This window comes from Manis pentadactyla, chromosome 10, assembly GCF_030020395.1.
Source record: "Manis pentadactyla isolate mManPen7 chromosome 10, mManPen7.hap1, whole genome shotgun sequence".
NCBI lineage: Eukaryota > Metazoa > Chordata > Mammalia > Pholidota > Manidae > Manis > Manis pentadactyla.
In genome coordinates, this window is record NC_080028.1 from 62,360,851 (window position 1) to 62,382,886 (window position 22,036).

The 22,036-nt window shown below is 37.3% G+C and overlaps 1 protein-coding gene and 1 non-coding gene across 8 annotated transcripts in view; one reads left to right on the top strand and one right to left on the bottom strand.

The window, feature by feature from the left end:
* The window catches only part of CNOT2 (CCR4-NOT transcription complex subunit 2), a 115,676-nt gene that overhangs the window by 41,561 nt on the left and 52,079 nt on the right, over window positions 1-22,036 (top strand). The window contains exon 4 of one of the 7 annotated variants that reach the window (XM_036917643.2): window positions 18,662-18,719. The exons of the other annotated variants lie outside the window; for them this stretch is intronic. Within the exon in view, the coding sequence (XP_036773538.1) occupies window positions 18,699-18,719 (21 nt within the window). The 5' untranslated portion in view covers window positions 18,662-18,698. The remainder of the gene's footprint in view (window positions 1-18,661; window positions 18,720-22,036) is intronic. 7 annotated transcript variants of the gene reach the window in all.
* Window positions 6,229-6,355, bottom strand: LOC118928426 (small nucleolar RNA SNORA18). The gene has a single exon (XR_005031230.1). It is a non-coding gene; the product is annotated as a small nucleolar RNA SNORA18 (small nucleolar RNA).

Below are 22,036 nucleotides of genomic sequence, written 5' to 3' on the forward strand. Positions count from 1 at the left end.
ACTCTGCAGTGGTTCCTGTGCAAGGAAACTGGAACATTGTAAAAAAAACCATGAGTGGGCCTTACAATACCCACCTTCTCCAACCTCTCCAGCAGAAAGTCTTGCAGACACACAGGCTGGTCTTGTTGCTTTATCTCTGCCTTCTACTTCATCCTTAGTGGCCAGAACTGCTGCTCCGGTCTCAGTTGTTGCCACAGCTCCAGTCATCCAATTTCTTTCTGTCTGCCCCTGCCTTTTCAGACCAGTCCACATCTGGGTCCTCGTGGCTTTCTCGGGGCCCTTTAAATTCTTCCTTCGAGAAGCAGACCGTATTTCCTTTTGTACTTGAGCCTGATGATAGAGACAGAGCATGGAAGCAAGTCTCCATGACTTGAGGAGGTGAAGAACCTGCGGTCGCCAAGTCCTTTGGGCTTTCCATCAGTTTTCAACCAGGTGGGGTTTCAACCGAGGGGGAGCTGATTCCTCTGGCACCTGCAGAGCCTCCACCCCCACCTGTTCATCAAACCTCTGTCTTCTCCATTTCTGGGGCTGACAGTTCCACTACATCCTTCACCTGCCCCGTGGCACCTGGGAGCCTGCACTCATGCTGCTGCTTCTCCTGCTGCTGCTTCCTCTCGGGCTACCATGACATCCTTTACCATTTCCACAGCACTTCATAGTGACGCCATTTCAGTCACCAACAAATTTTCTTTCTCTTGAGGTGGAGCCCAGTCCTCCCCCACTTCCAAGTAGCAATGTCCACTGGGGGACGCTCGAATGTCTCCCCTTCCGTAGGTGCAGCCCGCTGAAACACTTCTCCCGTGAAACACTTTTCCTTGGTCAGCAGTGAATCTTGCCATCTATCGCAGTTGTCTTGCCAATGGGTTTCAGCCCCAGACAAGTTCACTATGGATTCAATGTGACCAAAGAAATGAAAGTAGAATGTTCTTGGGGTGAAAGGGTTATACCCAACTTTATTCCCACTGTGGCAGGTCAATCATTAGAATTCTATCCACTCAGAGCAAGTCTGCATGCAGCAAGCTGGTCTCTGCCTCTGGGTCTCACTACCCCTGCAGCCTTCTCAATCTCTTTCCTCAGTGCTGCCACCACTCCAGTCTTGTCTCTGCTCTCCTGCAGCCATGCCACCGTGTCTGCCAGAGCACTGGGTGGAGCTCTTTGTATAGAGTCAATAACGATGTATTGCCCACACATGTGTAATGAGCTAGCCGACCAGGGTCAGATGAGAATCCTGACCATATGAACCTTCATTTTATCTACAGTATTGTATAGCAGTTTTTTGGAAAGTGATACCCCATATCCCATTATTGTAAATAGTTAAAAAAAAATAATGAATTTCCAGCCCACCAAAACTGTGAACAGTCTCCCAGATAGTTCTGAAACACTCAATACCTGACAGTTCACCACAGATTTCTGCATGATATATAAAGCTTTTAAAACACAAGTTCCCTAATTATTTAACACATATAACTCCATCAGTAGGTATATTTCCACCCAGTATACAGGAGTATTATATAGTACTATATATGAATATATTTTTCCTTTTGTACTGCAATAAAAATATAATGTAAATAAAGCAATGAAATACTCCTTTTATTCCAGAGCATACCTTATTGAAAATTTTTATCTTTCTGCTGTTAGGATGCATCTTACAGCTAATTGTATCTTGGTCATAGTTGTAAATATAATAGCTTGTAACCTGTTGAAACCTTCTGGTATGATTAAAAACACCAGCATAATAGCATCTTAGGATCTAATAGGTTAATGTATGTTACATACTGAATATAAATAACAAAAAAATTAAATGAACAAGAATTTTAAAAAATAAATACTTAGTAATTGAAGAATTGTCAGGGTTGATCTGGTGCCTAGAGCAGAAAGGTGAAGGCTTTAGTCATTGTTGCTGTTTGCTGTTCAAAAAATGAGTGATACTCCTTTTCCAAAAAGCAAGTCTCACCAAGATAATGGTTTATGGCACCTTTGGTATCTTGATAATTTTTCACAGTGCCCCTAAGCCAAAGCTTAACAGCTCTGTTAAATTAAGTAATTAGGTCCTAGCCACTTCCATGTTGTAGTAGTTCACATGGCATAAGACAAATATTCCCCTGTTTCCCCAAGAAGATTCAAAGTAACTGGCAGCACCCCTGGGTGTTCACTGTAGTGCTCTTTTTGGGAATTTAGGCCTAGGGTTTTACACATGAAATACTGTGTTCTCTTTCAGAAAACTATTTTACATTTAAGTAATTTGCCTCAATCATAAGTATGGAATGCAGTTGTCATTAAATAGGAAGTTGCAACAGTGCAAGTATTTCTGTGAATCAGAGAAAATACAAAAGCAAAATTATATTTTAAAGTATAATCTTAGGCATAGCTAAGGTTCTGGGGTGATTATACCAATTTTGGCAGCTTAGTTTTTTAGTCTTTCTGAATTCCACACAAAGAACAACTAGATAGCAAAACTAGAACCCATGAAAACATTTGTTAACAAAACTTGATGAGGTATCACCATGAATTTCAAAATACAAGCAGGTGAGAACCAACAAAAGCCAACGTTTATCAATTTGTTCATTAAAAAAACAGAGAAGCATTGGGGTGTCTGGATCTGAGAAAGAAGCATCCCAATTTGAAAGTGATAAGTGTGATTAGCCAATTTGAAATTGGGAGAGGCTTTTCCCACTTTATTAGGTCAGCATAAGGGATCTGTGGTAAGGCCTAGAATGACTTGAGCAGCTTAGTGAACTCTGAACTCTCCAGACTGAGTTACCAGTGCTCCTTTCCAGGACCCTGCTTAGGAGAAGACTGGTAAAGAAATCAGAATGGAGCAAGAGAGGGACAATAGAGACAGAGGATAGAAAAGGCTCAGGTAAAAATGGGAGAGGGGAAAAACAGAGACAAAAATGTCAGAAGACATGCCATCATATTTTTAAACACTACATGAAAACGAGAGAATTTTATGAATTTAGGAAACTTTTCTGAACCAAGCCATATCCCCAGAACTTAGGAAAATTAAAGTCGCAAAGGTCTTCCAAGGAATGTATTTTGAAGTGTTTAGGCCAATTTTGAGTCCCATCAATAGTGCATAACAGTTGATCTGACATTTGATAATGTTAATTTTCAATTTTTAAAAATTTATTGAGGTGTTTGAGACATATTTCCCTATTGAAATTAAGTAAATGAAACTATTATTCTCATGTATCTTTTAAAAGATTTTTCATTTTTTATATTTAAGTTTGATCCATCTGAAATTGATTTTTGTTGATTGTCTAAGTTAGGAATCCAATTTCCTTTATTCACCATACAAGAATCAATTATATTAGCATCATGTATTGATTTGTTCTGTCTTCCTCTACTAATCATCAGTGCTAGCTCTATTGTGAATCAGGTTTCTTTGTATTTATGGATTTGTTTTTTAATCTCCATTCTATTACTTTGATGTGTTTGTCTATGCCTGCACCATTATCACCTTTTCTTAACTGCTATAGCTTTGTGCTAAATCTTCATGTCTGTCCGACCACCTTGGTCATTATGAGTGTCTTGACTTTCTTTTGTTCAGTGATAAATTTAGAATATATATTTTTAAAACATTGAGTTTATAAGTGGAATTAATTACATTGACTTTGTTTTTATTTGGAGAAGAATTGGTAATGTTTATTTTTTCTTTCCCTGTATTTATATATTCAGGTCTTCTATATTTGCTCTCGGTAAAGCCTTATGTTTTTTTTAACAATGGACTTACAGATTTTTAGTCAGATTTATGCATAAGTGCTTTTCTGCTGCTTTTTTGAGAGGGGGGAATGATATTTTTAAAATTCTATTTTGTAGGTGTTTCTGTTATATTGACATACAGTTGACTTCTTAAATTGATTATTGTATCAATTTGGCTACACTTTTTCCTTACGATTTATCTGTAGATCCTTTGGGAGTTTTCTTGTAATTAGATATGAAACTTAGTTTTGATACTTTATAATTTTTACAACTTTCATATTCTGAACTCTAGTACTTTTGATACAGTGTTGATCACAATTATTAATAGTGAAAATCTTTCTGTTTTACTTCTCTTACAAGCTTTAACTTGTCATCAGTAGGTACAAATTTGATGCACGGTTTTGTTTTGTAGATATACTTTATCAAGATAAAGAAATTATACATTATGCTACCTTACGTATACATTTTTTTCTCTGTAGCAGCTTTTTTCTTCTTCAGGTTGTTGACTATGTATCATTTCCCCTTATTTGTCAGTCTCACCAGAGACTTAGTTTTACTAGAAATCAACTTTTAACTTCATTTAGTTACTTTTAAATTTTATTTTGCTTTTTATGTTAATTTATATTCTTTATTAAAACCTATTACTTCTTAGGGCTTGTTTCACTGTTCTTTAATCTTAAGTATTTTTAATATTCCAAATTTAAGGGTTTTTTTCTAGTTATGTGTCTGTTGTTGATTTCTCATGTCATTCTACTGTAGCTACAGAATATGGTCAATATACAGTTGTTTATGAACTTGAACAGAGTGCATGCATATTGACAGATGTATTGTTCTGTTTCTCTTCATTAGATCAAGTTTGTTAATCTTGTTGTCTGTATCTTCTGTATTCACATATAACCATTATTTATTCCTGTGTTTAGATCAGGATTCAAATATATCCTCTTTTATTTCTTTAGTCATTTTATACATTCTTATGTTTAATGTGTGGAAAACCCAACAATTGGAAGTTGCCACAGGTCATTCTAATGCCTTTGCTTCTGCTGGTTCTCACTTAATGATATCTTGTTTCCCTGTATTAGGCTGCCATTTCATGTTTCTTACAACTCTGGGAATTCTTTGAGGACTAGGTGAAAGGACATTTTTCCCAAGGGGATTTGGATTTAATAGCCAGTGCCTAAGACACTACCAATCCAGGATTAATTAAAAATAAAATTTGACTTGACGTTGCAGTCCACACAGGTAATATGAATTCAGGCTGATCTGTAGCTATAGATTATCAAAAGAGATTTCCTCACCTCTTCTGCCTCGCATCAAAATCAAAAGATGATCAAGAATTTTTGGTGCCTTCTATATACCCTAAGGGGTTATTACAACTATGATGAACCCTTTCAGGGTACCTGCTTTATGAAAAGGTCTTTTAATAGCTTTTCTACCTTGGGAAAATTTCCTTTGGGGGATGCAAGCTTGTAGTTTCTCTGAATTCCACCTTTTACTTTGTTTTTGGTTGGTGAATTTTTCCAGGCTCAGCAATTCATTTAAAAATAAAAAAATAACCTCTCTATTAGTTTTCACTGATGCTTTGTTCACACTGTATATTGTGTCTCCATCTGAGAATAATGCATGGCATATATATTCTTAATAAATATTTTTGATTGACTGAATCAGTATTTCATGGAGCATTTTTAGTTGCTTTTGAATGGAGCTTTTTTTCCTAATAGTCTACCGTACTGCCAGAAACGTACATCTTAGTCATTCTCTAGGTCTCAGCTGAAATTTTACTTCTTAAGGGATGCATTTCCTGCTTATTCCTTGTTATATATTCTCATTGTTCATTGTAATGGGTTGGAGGGGATCATGTCATTTCTGCTTTTTATATCTGTAATTGAAAACATTGGTGGTTCTTTTCCTACACATTCCTCTTCTCTTGTCATCCCTTCTTTTTTTTTCTTCCCTCCCTCCTTTGCCTGCCTCATTGTTTCCTTCCTTCACTTCCCTTTATTCTTTATTCTTCCTTTATAGTATCATTTTCCTCCTACTTGAAAGACTTTAAAAGGATTTTTTTCTTTTATTGTGTAAACTTGGCAAAATTATTTAAAATCAATAAGTTTTTATTTAAGGAATTACATATTATAATTCCTTCAACTGCCTGTCACCTTAGTTCCTCCAAAGTTAGAGTCATCATCTTCAACACAGCCCTTTTAAATAGAATTTCTGCTTAGCCCACAACAGTTGTCAGTCAGTCCACAATTCTTTTAGTTGGGCTTCTTTGCTCTCCACTTGAGTATGAACATAGTAATGATATACTTCAGAAATTCCACCTGTGGGATCCAATTTCTTTAGGGCCACTTTTAGAGACAGTATAGATAGATCTACCTGGTTCTCAATTTCAGAGCCCTTAAACATGAATAAGTTCAAATCATATTAATTCCTAAGCTCTCCTACCCTAGATTGGTACAGATCTTGGTTTATACCAATACCAAAGAATTTTTTTTAATTTGGCTATTTCATCTTTCATACCTTTAGCATCTCTGTCTTGTACTTCTTTCCCACAGATCTAATAGTTCTGTGAGTAAAGCAGACCACATATATACTCTTCGACACATTTCCAATGATGTGGGTCTACCCAAAAAGCCTCATTAGGACACACCTCGACTAAAAACAAGTTTTAAATTTCATTTTTAAAATATGAAATAACTAGAATTTCTTCTTCATTTTCCAAAGATTTTAGCTAGTTATGAAATTCAAATTTTGAAGTTTGTTGTAGTGCTTTGAAGATACTGCCCCCACTGTCTCTTCTGACTTAGATCATTACGAACAAAAGTCTGCTGTCATTTTTTAGTCGTTTTTACATGTTGTAACTTTTTCTCTCTGGCTACTGTTAAGATTTTTTTGTCAAGGTTTTATACATTTTGATTTTGATGTATCTTGGTATAGTTTTCTTCATGGCTCTTGTGCTTAATATTTATTGAGCCTCTAGATTTTGTGTGTTATATAAATTTGGGAATTTTTTACCCATTATTTCTTAAAATGTTTATTTTATTTGGCGACTCCAATTATACACATAGGTAACCTTAAGTTGTCCCACAGCTTGGAGATGCTCTGTTCATTTTTTAAAATTCTTTTTTCTCTCCATGTTATATTTAGGATAGCTTTTTATTGCTGTGTTTTCAGGTTCTCTGATCTTTTTCTTCATCATGCCAATTATCCTACCTTTACATGCAAAATGTAGTTATAATGACTGATTTAATGTCATGGTTTATTCTGTCATCTATATCTTCTCTGGGTCTGTTCTAATTGATTGTTGGGTTTTTTTCCCTCCCCATTATGTGTTTTATTTTACTGCTTCTTTGCACACCTGGTAATTTTTACTTTTCCTGTTCATTGTAATGTATTTTTTTGTATTTTTGATGATTCTTTTAGTTGGGCTTCTTTAGTTGAGCTTTCTTGGGGACACAGTTAAGTTATTTAGAAGGTATTTTGAGCCTCTTGAGACTACCATTTTTTTTAAAAAACTTAAAAAAACTTTTAGTTTTGTTACACAGAACTATGGTAGCTTCTAGTCTAGGACTATTATTTCCCAAATGCTGAGGCTGTTTTGAATAGGTTACCCAATGCCCTGTGAATTACGTTTTTCTATTCTGGCTTGTGGGAACAGCCCTGTATGAGCCCTGGAACTTGTTCCCAGCGTCTCTTTTCCCACTGTCTGGTAGTTTTCTCACATGTGTATGCTGATAATTATTTAGCTGAAAACTTAAGAAGAACCCTCTCAAGATCTCTAGAACTCTTTTTTCTTTTTGTACCTCTCTTGTCTGGGACCTTGGCCTTCTCACTCTATCTTCCTTGACCTACACAAAGCTACCTAGATCCGCTTCAGTTCACAGACTGCTGGGCTCCACCAGATCCCACTGTGCACTGCAACCTGGAAACTGCTCTATAAGCAAGTATAGTTATAGAAAGATCACATCAATTCTTTCTCTTCTCTCATCAATTATTGTCCATCGCTGTCTGATGTCCTGTGTCTTTAAACCGTTGTTTAATATATTTTGTCCATTTTGAAAGTTTTTTTCATGTAAGGCAGGAGGTCAGGGATTCCCTACTACTTCACCTTGGTTAGAGGAAGTCCTAAGGTTTTATTATTTAAAAAATTTTATATTTTGGTTGAGAAGATGGATGAAAATTCATTCCTGACAAGCTTTTGTCAATATTCACTTAAGACTTGAATATTTTCTATTGTGTAAAGCATTATGTGGCATGCAATACCCAGAAATATTAGACCTGTTTTTCAGCACTTAAGTTCATTTGGAAAGAAACATGAAACAATGCAAATCAGTAAATAAATTCCATTTCATATATGGAGTTGTTAATAGCTATGATTCTGTTTTACCTAAAGCAAAAAATTGTATGATTTTTCTTGAATTCCCTTCTTCAAGATTCCCTTGAATCTAATAGACCTATAAATATCATTTATCTTCTCAGCTGAGATAATAATTTTACTGATTAGTATTCCTTACCCCAGGAATCTGTGTTCTGCAGCATAAAATAGTATATTATCTCTTTATTCATCCTGGCTCCGTAAAGACAAGACATTATAGTACCTATGCTTACGAAAACAGGAAGATATTTTTTCAAGGAAAAAGGAAAGATCTTTCTTATTTAGGGCCAGAAATGTTAAGAGAGACTGCTTGGGCCATACGAAATTTTAAGTCTTATCCACTGGAATAAAAGCAATGTAATAAAGCTGAAAAAATGTGATTGTTAAAGTGAGGGGCCCTAACTTTAGGCCAGTTTAATAAAGTCTTTGACTCTCTGTTCCTGTTAAAGAGTGGTATCTTTAAAAGATGATTAGTTGACTTCTCGAAGTTATTTGTATAAATAAATATATAATATTTATATATATTCTATAATATATGTATAACATAACTTCTATAATAAATATAGAAGAAGTAAAGAAAATCATCATTAGGAATCATAGAAATAGGAGCTGTAGGCATTATCTCTGGAAGAATGCTGTAATTAGTGGCCAAAACTTTAAGGACAAACAGGTATTTGCATGCTCTCAAAATACTTCTTTCACAACATTTATTGTTTAAAAGGGAAAACTAATTTACAGTGGAGAAAACTGGCAGGTGCACCACCTTAACCAAGATCAAGATATAATATCACCTGTAATAAACCATATTATCACATGCCTCATGTATTGGAATATATCTATCATATATGATACACTTGAGAAGGACACATCTCCTCTGTGGTGATGTGGTGATTTACAAATATATAACCTTGGGATCACGGGAAGATTCTGGCGTGAATAGTTCAGAGGAAATCTCCTCCCCAAAATATATATATTTGTGAAAATACAATAAATACAACTACTCCTAAAAGAGACATCAGTGGATGCAGTACAACAGCCAGGATATATCTACATCTGTGAGAACTCAACATCACATGAAGGGGGTAAGATACAAGCCACGGCCAGGCAGGATCCGAACGCTCCCCCACCCCAGAACCCGGCAGGAAGAAAGGAGTCGGAATGGGGAGGGAGTGAAAGCCCAGGACTGCTAAACAACCAGCTCTAGAAATCCGCACCCGGAGCGCAGATACAGGTGCACAGGGTGCTGGATATTAGAGAAACGGAAAAGCAAAACCTGTGGGCAGTTCCCAGCAACTGGCACCCCCAAGACAAAAGAAAAGCAAGTGCTTTCTGCAAGCGTTAAAGAGACAGGGACCCCATAGCTGGATGAAGTCGTCCCGGCACACTTAGCCAGCAGCTGGGAATCCCGGGGAACCATAGGCGCTCTAAACCCCGGGGAGACAGCACAGCTCTGAAGCCCCTCACGACACTAAGCAGCCTGCCAGTCATTCCTCCAACTTGTGTGGACCCCGACACACTGGTCCAGTAGCGGGAGAGTGGCAGCACGCGCCGGGGGTGACGGCGCTGGAAGGGACCAGGAGCAGATCTTGTGTGCCAGCGGCGCCAGAGGGGACCAGGAGAGGCTTGTGCGAGCCCGCAGCGGTGGCAACCGAACAGCCCGGGTGCAGCTCGCGTGCACCGGCGGCAGTGGAGCCAGAGTAGTACAGGAGAGGTCCACACAGGAAAGCCCTGCACACACCTGCAGCTGAGCCAGAGGGAGCAGGCGCGCTCCCAGCAGCCAACCAGAATCCCAGCCCAACGCACAGCCGCCCGGGCCAGACCCAAAGGCTGCTGTTTGTACACAGCTGCCCAGCAGGAGCGCCACTATCACGGAGGAGTGCACCTGGCATGCCGGCCACTCCCCGCAGGACTCCATGCTGCTCTGACAGAGACCCCACCCACAGCAGCTTAGGGGATTAACCCGGTGGCTGTTCGAGGAGTGTGGGTAACCGACACAGGCAGCGGAAAAGGGCAAAGCATCCAGCAAGCAGGAAAGGACTTTCTTCTCCCAGCTGACACACCCGCAACCTGCCTACAGCCACCGCTATCACCATGAAAAGGCAAAAAAATCTGGTCCAGTCTAAGATACTTCAGACAACACCTGAGAGAGGATCTGCATAGACAGACCTAACCAGTCTCCCTGAAAAAGAATTCAAAATAAAAATCATAAACATGCTGACAGAGCTGCAGAGAAATATGCAAGAGCTAAGGGATGACATCCGGAGGGAGATTACAGAAGTGAAACAAACTCTGGAAGGATTTATAAGCAGAATGGATGAGATGCATGAGGCAATTGATGGAATAGAAACCAGAGAACAGGAACGCATAGAAGCTGACGCAGAGAGAGAGAAAAGGATCTCCAGGAATGAAACAATATTAAGAGAACTGTGTGACCAATCCAAAAGGAACAATATCTGCATTATAGGGGTACCAGAAGAAGAAGAGAGAGAAAAAGGGATAGAAAGTGTCTTTGAAGAAATAATTGCTGAGAACTTCCCCAAACTTGGGGAGGAAATAGCCCTTCAGACCACGGAAGCACACAGAACTCCCGAGAGACGGGACCCAAAGAGGACAATACCAAGACACATAATAATTAAAATGGCAAAGATCAAGGACAAGGAAAGAGAATTAAAGGCAGCCAGAGAGAAAAAAAAGGTCACCTACAAAGGAAAACCCATCAGGCTATCATCAGACTTCTCAACAGAAACCTTACAGGCCAGAAGAGAATGGCATGATATATTTAATGCAATGAAACATAAGGGGCTTGAACCAAGGATACTGTATCCAGCACGATTATCATTTAAATGTGAAGGAGGGATTAAACAATTCCCAAACAAGCAAAAGTTGAGGGGATTTGCCTCCCACAAACCACCTCTACAGGGTATCTTAGAGGGACTGCTCTAGATGGGAGCACTCCTAAAAAAAGCACAGAACAAAACACCCAACATATGAAGAATGGAGGAGGAGGAATAAGAAGGGAGAGAAATAATCATCAGACTGTGTTTATAATAGCTCAATAAGCTAGTTAAGTCAGACAGTAAGGTAGTAAACAAGCTAACCTTGAACCTTTGGTAACCACGAAACTAAATCCTGCAATGGCAATAAGTACATATCTTTCAGTAATCACCCTAAATGTAAATGGACTGAAAGCACCAGTCAAAAGACACAGAGTAATAGAATGGATAAAAAAGCAAGACCCATCTATATGCTGCTTACAAGAGACTCACCTCAAACCCAAAGACATGCACAGACTAAAAGTCAAGGGATGGGAAAAGATATTTCATGCAAATAATAGGGAGATAAAAGCAGGTGTTGCAGTACTAGTATCAGACAAAATAGACTTCAAAACAAGAAAGTAACGAGATAAAGAAGGACATTACATAATGATAAAGGGCTCAGTCCAACAAGAGGATATAACCATTCTAAATATATATGCACCCAACACAGGAGCACCAGCATATGTGAAACAAATACTAACAGAACTAAAGGGGGAAATAGAATGCAATGCAATCATTTTAGGAGACTTCAACACGCCACTCACCCCAAAGGATAGATCCACACTGGGCAGAAAATAAGTAAGGACACGGAGACACTGAACAACACACTAGAACAGATGGACCTGATAGACATCTATAGAACTCTACACCCAAAAGCAACAGGATACGCATTCTTCTCAAGTGCACATGGAACATTCTCCAGAATAGACCACATATTAGCTCACAAAAAGAGCCTCAGTAAATTCCAAAATATTGAAATTCTACCAACCAACTTTTCAGACCACAAAGGTATAAAACTAGAAATAAATTGTACAAAGAAAACAAAAAGGCTCACAAACACATGGAGGCTTAACAACATGCTCCTAAATAATCAATGGATCAACGAACAAATTAAAATAGAGATCAAGGAATATATGGAAACAAATGACAACAACAACACAAAGACCCAACTTCTGTGGGACGCAGCGAAAGCAGTCTTAAGAGGAAAGTATATAGCGATCCAGGCACACTTGAAGAAGGATGAACAATCCCAAACGAATAGTCTAACATCAAAATTATCGAAACTGGAAAAAGAAGAAGAAATAGCCGTAAAGTCAGCAGAAGGAGGGACATAATAAAGATCACAGAGAAGAAATAAATAAAATTGAGAAGAATAAAACGATAGAAAAAATCAATGAAACCAAGAACTGGTTCTTCGAGAAAATAAACAAAATAGATAAGCCTCTAGCCAGACTTATTAAGAGAAAAAGAGAGTTAACACACATCAACAGAATCAGAAACGAGAAAGGAAAAATCATGATGGACCCCACAGAAATACAAAGAATTATTAGAGAATACTATGAAAACCTATATGCTAACAAGCTGGGAAGCCTAGGAGAAATGGACAGCTTCCTAGAAAAATAAAACCTTCCAAGACTGACCCAGAAAGAAACAGAAAATCTAAATAAACCAATTACCAGCAACGAAATTGAATCAGTAATCAAAAAAATTCCCAAGAACAAAACCCCCAGGCCAGATGGATTTACCTCGGAATTTTATCAGACATACAGAGAAGACATCATACTCATTCTCCTTAAAGTTTTCCAAAAAATAGAAGAGGAGGGAATACTCCCAAACTCATTCTATGAAGCCAACATCACCCTAATACCAAAACCAGGCAAAGACCCCACCAAAAAAGAAAACTATAGACCAATAACCCTGATGAACGTAGATGCAAAAATACTCAACAAAATATTAGCAAACCGAATTCAAAAATACTTCAAGAGGATCATACACCATGACCAAGTGGGATTCATCTCAGGGATGCAAGGATGGTACAACATTCGAAAGTCCATCAACATCATCCATCACATCAACAAAAAGAAGGACAAAAACCACATGATTATCTCCATAGATGCTGAAAAAGCATTTGACAAAATTCAACATCCATTCATGATAAAAACTCTCAACAAAATGGGCATAGAGGGCAAGTACCTCAACATAATAAAGGCCATATATCATAAACCCACAACTAACATCATACTTAACAGCGAGAGGCTGAAAGCTTTTCCTCTGAGATCGGGAACAAGACGGGGATGCCCACTCTCCCCACTGTTATTCAACATAGTACTGGAGGTCCTAGCCATGGCAATTAGACAAAACAAAGAAATACAAGGAATAAAGATGGGTAAAGAAGAAGTCAAACTGTCACTATTTGCAGATGGCATGATATTGTATATAAAAAACCCTAAAGACTCCACTCCAAAACTACTAGAACTAATAGCGGAATTCAGCAAAGTTGCAGGATACAAAATTAACACAGAAATCTGTAGCTTTCCTATACACTAACAATGAACTAATAGAAAGAGAAATCAGGAAAACAATTCAATTCACAATAGCATCAGAAAGAATAAAATACCTAGGAATAAACCTAACCAAGGAAGTGAAAGACCTATACCCTGAAAACTATAAGACACTCTTAAGAGAAGTTAAAGAGGACACTAACAAATGGAAACTCATCCCATGCTCTTGGCTAGGAAGAATTAATATAATCAAAATGGCCATCCTCCCGAAAGCAATATACAGATTCGATGCAATCACTATCAAATTACCAATAGCATTCTTCAATGAACTGGAACAAAAGTTCAAAAATTCATATGGAACCGCCAAAGACCCCGAATAATAGCCAAAGCAATCCTGAGAAGGAAGAATATAGTGGGGAGATCTCACTCCCCAACTTAAAGCTCCACTACAAAGCCACAGTTATCAAGACAGTTTGGTACTGGCACAAGAACAGAGCCACAGACCAATGGAACAGAATAGAGACTCCAAACATTAACCCAAACATATATGGTTAACTAATATGCGATAAAGGGGCCATGGACATACAATGGGGAAATGACAGTCTCTTCAACAGATGGTGCTGGCAAAAGTGGACAGCTACATATAAGAGAATGAAACTAGATCACTGTCTAACCCCATGCACAAAAGTAAATTCGAAATGGATCAAAGACCTGAATGTAAGTCATGAAACTATAAAACTCTTAGAAAAAAACATAGGCAAAAATCTCATGGACATAAACATGAGTGACTTATTCATGAACATATCTCCCCAGGCAAGGGAAACAAAGTCATAAATGAACAAGTGGGACTATATCAAGCCAAGCTAAAAAGCTTCTGTATAGCAAAGGACACCATCAATAGAACAAACAGGTATCCTACAGTATGGGAGAATATATTCATAAATGACAGATCCGATAAAGGGTTGACATCCAAAATATATAAAGAGCTCACACACCTCAACAAACAAAAAGCAAATAATCCAATTTAAAAAATGGGCAGAGGAGCTGAATAGACAGTTCTCTAAAGAAGAAATCCAGATGGCCAACAGGCACATGAAAAGATGCTCCACATCGCTAATCATCAGAGAAATGCAAATTAAAACCACAATGACCTATCACCTCATACCAGTAAGGATAGTCATCATCAAAAAGACAAACAACAACAAATGCTGGCGAGGTTGTGGAGAAAGGGGAACCCTCCTACACTGCTGGTGGGAATGTAAATTAGTTCAACCATTGTGGAAAGCAGTATGGAAGTTCCTCAGAATGCTCAAAATAGAAGTACCATTTGACGCAGGGGAATGCAGCACTCCAGTTTGAAAAAGACAGATGCACCCCTATATTTATCGCTGCACTATTTACAATAGCCAAGATATGAAAGCAGCCTAAATATCCATCAGTAGGTGAATGGATAAAGAGGAAGTGGTACATATACACAATGGAATATTACTCAGCCATAAGAGAAAAACAGATCCTACCATTCGCAACAACATGGATGGAACTAGAGGGTATTATGCTCAGTGAAATAAGCCAGGTGGAGAAAGACAAGTACCAAATGATTTCACTCATATGTGGAGTATAAGAACAAAGGAAAACTGAAGGAACAAAACAGCAGCAGAATCACAGAACCCAAGAACGGACTAACAGTTACCAAAGGGAAAGGGACTGGGGAGGATGGGTGGGAAGGGAGGGTAAGGGCGGGGAAAAAGAACGAGGGCATTACGATTAGCATGTATAGTGCGTCGGGGGGCATAGGGAGGGATGTGCAACACAGAGAAGACAAGTAGTGATTTTACAGCATCTTACTACGCAGATGGACAGTGACTGTGAAGGGGTATGGTGGGGGGGGGGACGTGGTGAAGGGGTGAGCCTAGTAAAGATACTGTTCTTCATGTAATTGTAGATTAATGGTACCAATATATGTAAAGAGAGAAAGAGAGGGGGAGAGAGAGAGAGACAGAGACAGAGAGAAAGGAAGGAAGGAAGGAAAGGAAGAATAGAATTGTATAACCTCTGTATAGTCATGAGAAAACATCAGACATACCCAAGTTGCAAGACATTCTACAGCGTAGTTACATCAGTGTGACTAGTGACATCAGTGTTGTGAAAGACAAGGAATGACTGAGGTAAAGTCCAGTGTTAGAGAAGTTTAAGGTAATATAAAGCTAAGTGTGGATCCTGGAAAAGAAAAAGGACATAATGGAAAAACTGGAGAAATTCATATAAAGATGTTAAGGTTAGTGGTTAATTTCTTAATTCTGGTGCTTATGCTATTGTTACATAAGATGTTTCCACTAGAGGAAGGTAGGGCACATGGGAACTCTATTATTTTTGTAACTCTTCTGTAAGTCTGAATAGTTTCCAAATAATGGAGTTTTAAAAAACGGTGACAGTGTTTGTAAACAGCTTTTTAACATGTAGTTGAGTTAGCCATTTCGTTCGTGAGGTCCTTATTTGATGGTGTGTATCATTCATTTCTCTGGAGCAATTCAGTTTTTCCAGAGATGATAGTAGAAGTGGAGAGTTTCAAGATGGGGTAGTAGGATGGTTCATATGTCTGATTGGTAGTGTTTTGTATTCAGATTAAGGAAAGACAGCTGAGGCCCCCACAGTTCAGAACGTAGGTCTTCACTTAATCCTTCACTTTTTAAGCCCATCCTTAACTCCTCCCCATGTTGTTTTTTCCTCCCCAAAATTTTGGCTAAGTACCAAAATTTGGAGCCTATCCACTTGAGTTCTTCTGAAGAATAAACCTCTTATATCTTTTTGAGGTTGCAGGACTGAGTATTTTCCATAATGACTGATAGGAAACATCTTCAATCTTAACCTCAATTTGAGGTAAAAGTATCCGAGAGGTTTGTTAAGTGGGGTAATGTATATATAAAGTGCTTTGAGCAGTACTCATCATTTAAAAGATGATTGGTTGACTTCTAGAAGCACTCACTTTATTTGTGCTTATTTGCACCAGGCCCATTGTCTTAGTCTGTCTGTTCAGGCAGTGTGCACTGTTCAACTACCTATAAGGAGTGCATGTTCCCATGGACTACAGTGCAACCCAGTGGCTCTAAGTATTATAATTCTTCCAGTGGGATTTTGTGATACAAAAGAGACATATTGTCTCATCATATTAAACTTTATATCTGAAATACTCTTAGAACAACTTTTCAGTAAAAGGTAATCTAACTTGAAAAGTAAATTGGGAATTGGGAAAAAGTTACTTTTAATCTTCAAATCCTTATCTGGTACTTCTTCTGGTATGGCATTTTAACCACTGCAGGTTTCTGGTTGCCTATTAGGTATTTTGGAAGTGGTTGTCAATTTCAATGAAAAAAGGCATAAAATAGTTTTATTCCTATGTGTTTCAGGAATAGAAAATTTAACATTAATTTTCAACATAATTCCATTGCTTTTTAAAATAATTGTTTTACTCATAATTTTTTTTGCGTGTGCTGCAAGCACTGCATTCGTTGGTTATGACACTCAGGTAACAGCATGCATGGAGTAAGACAAGAGCACACTCATGTTAAGTGCCTACTCTGTGCTAGGCATTGTTACAGATCCTAAGGAGACAGAAATGAACAGAGACAAAAAAGATTCTGTTTTCATGGAGCTGACATTTTTAGAGCATGGGAAGACATTAAACAAAATAAATAAAATGCATTGTATATTGTATGTTGGTGCATTCTCTGGAGATAAAAATTAAAGTAGGTGAGGGAATAGAGAGTACCTAAGAGGTTGGGGTAAAGGGTAGTGTAAGTTTAGAAAAGACTGGGAAGTCCTCACTAGGATGACTCAATATCTGAAGTACAGTGGGGTAGGAAGCCAAGTATATATCTAGAGGAAGAGCATTATTAGAGAATACAACAAGTGCAAAGGCCTGGAGACAAGAATATACCTTTTGTGTTTGAGGAACAGCAAGGAGGTGGGGTGGGGGGCCAGTGTGGTAGGAAAACAATAAGAGGAGAAAATTATATGAGATTAGAGGTAATGAAGGATAAGTGCACCTAAGGCCTTGGAGGCCACAGTAATGGTGCAGAGAACCGTTGTAAATGTGTTTTCACCTCTGTTCCCTTTGATTTCTGCTGTTCTTTATTCTCAGCATCAAATGGATAGAATATAAATGTAATATCTAGCACATTACATAGTAGATGCTCATTGAATGTTTATTGAATTAACTTATATGGCAAGGTGTTAGACTATTTTAAAGGTGCTGTGTTCCCTTTATGAAAGAAAACCTTTCATTTTCAACTTCTTCATATAACATAATTCTGAAATCTGATACTCTTCCATAGTTTACTGCTTTAAAATACTGCCTTCCATAATATTTGTTATTGAATAGATACTATCTTTAAGTGATATAAATAAGCATCTATTTTTATTAGCTTTAGTATTCATGATAGAATCTCGTTTTCTCTGAATCAGCAATTCTCTTTTTATATTGTAAAACAAAGATTCACATTTTTATAAAAGTGAATAAATCACATTTAACAAGTCCTCTATTTAGATTTTCTTTACAAGTCTTTTCAGTTTTTCTCTTTATCATTTAGTTTGATTAAAGGTATTTTAATTGAGGGGTCCTTACTTGTTTTTATTGGAGTGGAATGCTTTTAAGAAATACATTTCATCTGAAAGAACATATTTATACTAGAAATTAATCTCTGGATTTTAAAAAAGCTCACTGGTCCACTTTTAGGAATGTAAATACATCTTCTTAGTCCACCTGTCATTCAGTTGGTTGTGATGTCAGTGTGTACAAGAACCTTAGATTTAATGTGGAGTGCTTAGGAGAGCAAGAAAGAATATAAGGAGAGATAGACAGTACTTGAACGTATTATATTGTCTTAGATGTTTCATGATAGCCAGGTAAGCCTTATCCTTTTATTTCCTGGAAAAGTGTGCAAGTTTATGGAAAGTGCTCCCTTCCCACCCCCTTTTTGATCAGTGCTTTGAATCAGTCTGAGAGAGGATTCTGGGGCTGGGGGATAATGAAGTAAACAGGGAGTCATAATGTTGAAACTGGACATTCAGATCTTTATAGCATGATTTCCTTATTTTTCAAAGAGCAGAAGAATCCCATCGTTTATCATGTTCTGGTTGGACTCCTTTCTTATCGTTTGCTGGAGTTTGAACTTCAGAGCTATGGTGTCAACCCTGCTGTAGTATCTCAGGGGAGCTCCTAGTGTGGGGCTGGTGCCATGGCTCACCCTCCAACCTTTCCTTCTTCACTTCAGCCTCCAGCTCTGAGCTTTCCAATCCCCAGAGTAGCAAATGTTGAAAGAAGTTGCACAGGTAAGTATGTGGTGGGAAAGTCTGGGGAAAAAATTGTATTGTCATCAGTATTTTGAGGGTGGATGTTGGGCCATTTTCCCAGTGTCATTTTGTTAGTTTAAAAATACATTTCCTATAAATTATTTTTCTCATAAAATTATTTGATAAATTAGTGTTCTAGGAAATAATTTTGCTCCTTGTTATTAGATGTGAAACAGGGAAAACCTTAAACTGAATAAACCATTAACACTACAATGCACAGGAAGGTCAGCTTCATATTCTCCATACTCTGTAGCAGGACCAGAAAACTCATTTTTAGAAAAGCAGCTAAGAAAAAGCTGAGGAAGGCATAAATCTGTAGACTTAGAATTTTGCCTCATGCAACTTGGTCTTAGAAGGAGGCAAGTTTTACTTTTTTTCCACTAGCTTTAGACCTGTTTGCTCTTCTCTTTCCCAAGATTTTAGGCAGGTAGCTATATTTTTAATAACTGCAGGAATAGAAACTTTAAACATCTTTTTATTTAAAACCTAGACAGGAAGACATTTCTACCCATCTCTAGGTTTGAGGTCAACAAAAATAAGTATAGAAGCAGTGAAGATAAATTATCTGGTACAAAGTTCAAATATTTGTTAAATCAGTAAGTTCAACGAATCTCTTGTGTATATGTGTGTGTAAATGCCAACAACTCCTGACATTTTCTGCTTGTCTGCCTTGTACCAAAAATGAATAAAACATTACAATTTTTTTTTATTAATGCATGATTTTTAAGAATAAAAATTGTAGCAGTGTAGCCCTTGGTATGAACTATGGTGCTTACTAATACTATCCTTTTAAGCTCTTGCTTCTCAGAAAGCCTTCAAAAATTGTTTCTTCAGTTCTCCAGATTTATCCTGTATAATTCTTACTCATATGAATTCTAGATTCTTCGCACTTAACAAGACATTCAGAATTAGAAAAATAGATTTAATATGGGTTATGCCTGCTAGCGTATCTTCTGAGAAATTGTGTCAGGAGTAAAGAGATTGGGACACCATGTATTTGGCATTTCAGGTCTCAAAACTTCTCAAAATACAGAATCCTCAGCAGTATATTTCCCCTTTTCCTTTCTAAATTTCTAGAGTTGTTTTGATTTACTGGGAGCCTCGTAGGAATGCATATCCCCTAGGGAAGCAGAATGTACATCAGTTTCTTCTGGATTTTCTTCTTTCCTCCCTCTTTATTAGACCAATTCCCCCACCCCCACCCTCCTTTAAGGATTGGTTTAAGATATTCACCCTCATTAAAACATTTTCTTTATGCTTAGAGGATTGTTTTGTATCCTAAACTAAAAGGTTTTCCTACTGTTATATGTCTCTCCACTTGTACTTTATAAATTTATGTCCTAATACTTAAGCATACATATTAAGTACTGCTTGTTTTGACATTAGGCCCTATTGTGTTAATTCTTAATTCTAATTTACTGCTCATAAGGCTTACCAATTATAGTTGGTTCTTTAGTTGGTATATGATCATGAGCTTTTTCATGGGTTAGCACTTTTTGAGTTTTATTAAGAGTTTTGGTCTTCAGGTGATGTGCTTGCCTTTTAAAGATTGTATATTGTTTCAAGTTTTAATCTTTATAAGGTCTATCGATAGAGACAATTTTCAGGCTGTGGAAAACCACAAAATCTGTTTCTTCAAGTTGAACCATGCACAGCATGTCCTGCTTAGATTACAGGAGACATAGGGGTGTATATAGACATTTTGGTAATACTTATTAGAGAATTTATAGATTTTTTTAGGCACATCTTAAGGGATATATTGTATGTGGTTTTGGGGAATATCATCTGAGTAAAGCAGCTTCAGACACCAGATTTCAGTAAGTGGTCTTTGGATTAGGAAGAGTGATGTGTTCTCTTTGTGTGCTCTCATTTTTTTTTATCAGGTATGTGCTACCCCATTTTTTGTTCTGTTTTGTTTTGTTTTAAGATGACACTATTTACAGAATATTCCTGTAAACCCTGGAAAAGAACCCTTTCCAGAATATTTACCTGCTCTCCAAAATAATGATTGTGGATGTGTTCATTAGACCCGTAGGTATTTGCTGAATCATACTTCCAATGAGAGTCATGTATTTCCTGCACATCTACTTGTTAACTTCCTGTTCAGTACTCATTGAGACTTACATTGCTTACATATCAGGTATTCTGCATTTGCTAAAACTATGAATTGCTTTTATTTATATCCATGATGTCCATTCAAGTTGAAGAATTTAGAAATTCTACCTTACAAAATGTATCTAAACCTTCCCTTTTCTTAGATCCATCCTAAGCAGATTGAGAAACTATTCATTGTACATTTATCATATTATAAATATCAAGCCATAATGTTGTACAACTATAGGACCTTCAAGAATAATATGTTTCTTACGTGAGGAAAGAAAGATCATTTGTTCTTTTCCTAAAGATTTCCAGATATTAAGTTCTTTGTTCTTTGAGAAGCAAGATTCTTTTTTTCTTTTGTCCAGTGTATGTGCCCCTTTCTTGATTATTAAAGCCCATTTCTTTTTTAGTGCTTTTTGGAATGAAATAAAATTATGGGTATTCCTAACAGTTGTGAAGCAGGATTGGTAGGTAGCTCAGAATCCGATTACCACAAAATACTGCTAAAACAAAAACTCTTTGGACTATAAATATTTCTATGGTTATAGTGTATAATAGTTGATACAGGAATATCCTAGTTCCTTAGAATATGGGCAGTGTCTCAGTGAGATTTGACCTATCAGCCTTTGCCATTAAAGGGCAATGATAAAAATACCAGTGTATCTTCAGATGTTACAATTCCTCATAATTGATTTCAAATGTTGATTGACTACATCTTGATAAAAGGCAGATAAATGTTGACAGCAACTGGCTGTGATTTTCATTAATTTGTGTACATGTATGTGAAGCATTTGCTAATTGTGAATATGGAATTGGGAGGGAAAAGGAAGCAAGAAGTCAAATTCTATACTCAGCAATACATGATTTAGTAAAAATCTCCATTAGGGAAACAGTAAGCAAGGAAAATTCCCCTTCTGGCACTGTATCACCTACAGTTTGCACTCTGTATCTTTTATAATACAAGGTGAAGTGAAAAATTTAAGACTATGGAAAAGTCTTTACACTTCAGTGTTGTTAGATAGCTGCTTTTAAGATGGTACATATGTATCAGCATATTAATAGTAAAACTCCTGGCTCTATTAGAGAATGGCAAGAAAAAGTAGCCATTAGGGATTTTTTTTGTTTTTGTTTTAACCCCAGTTTTTAGATGCATACTAAATAATGCCACAATGTCCATTTCAGTAGCTTGTAATGAA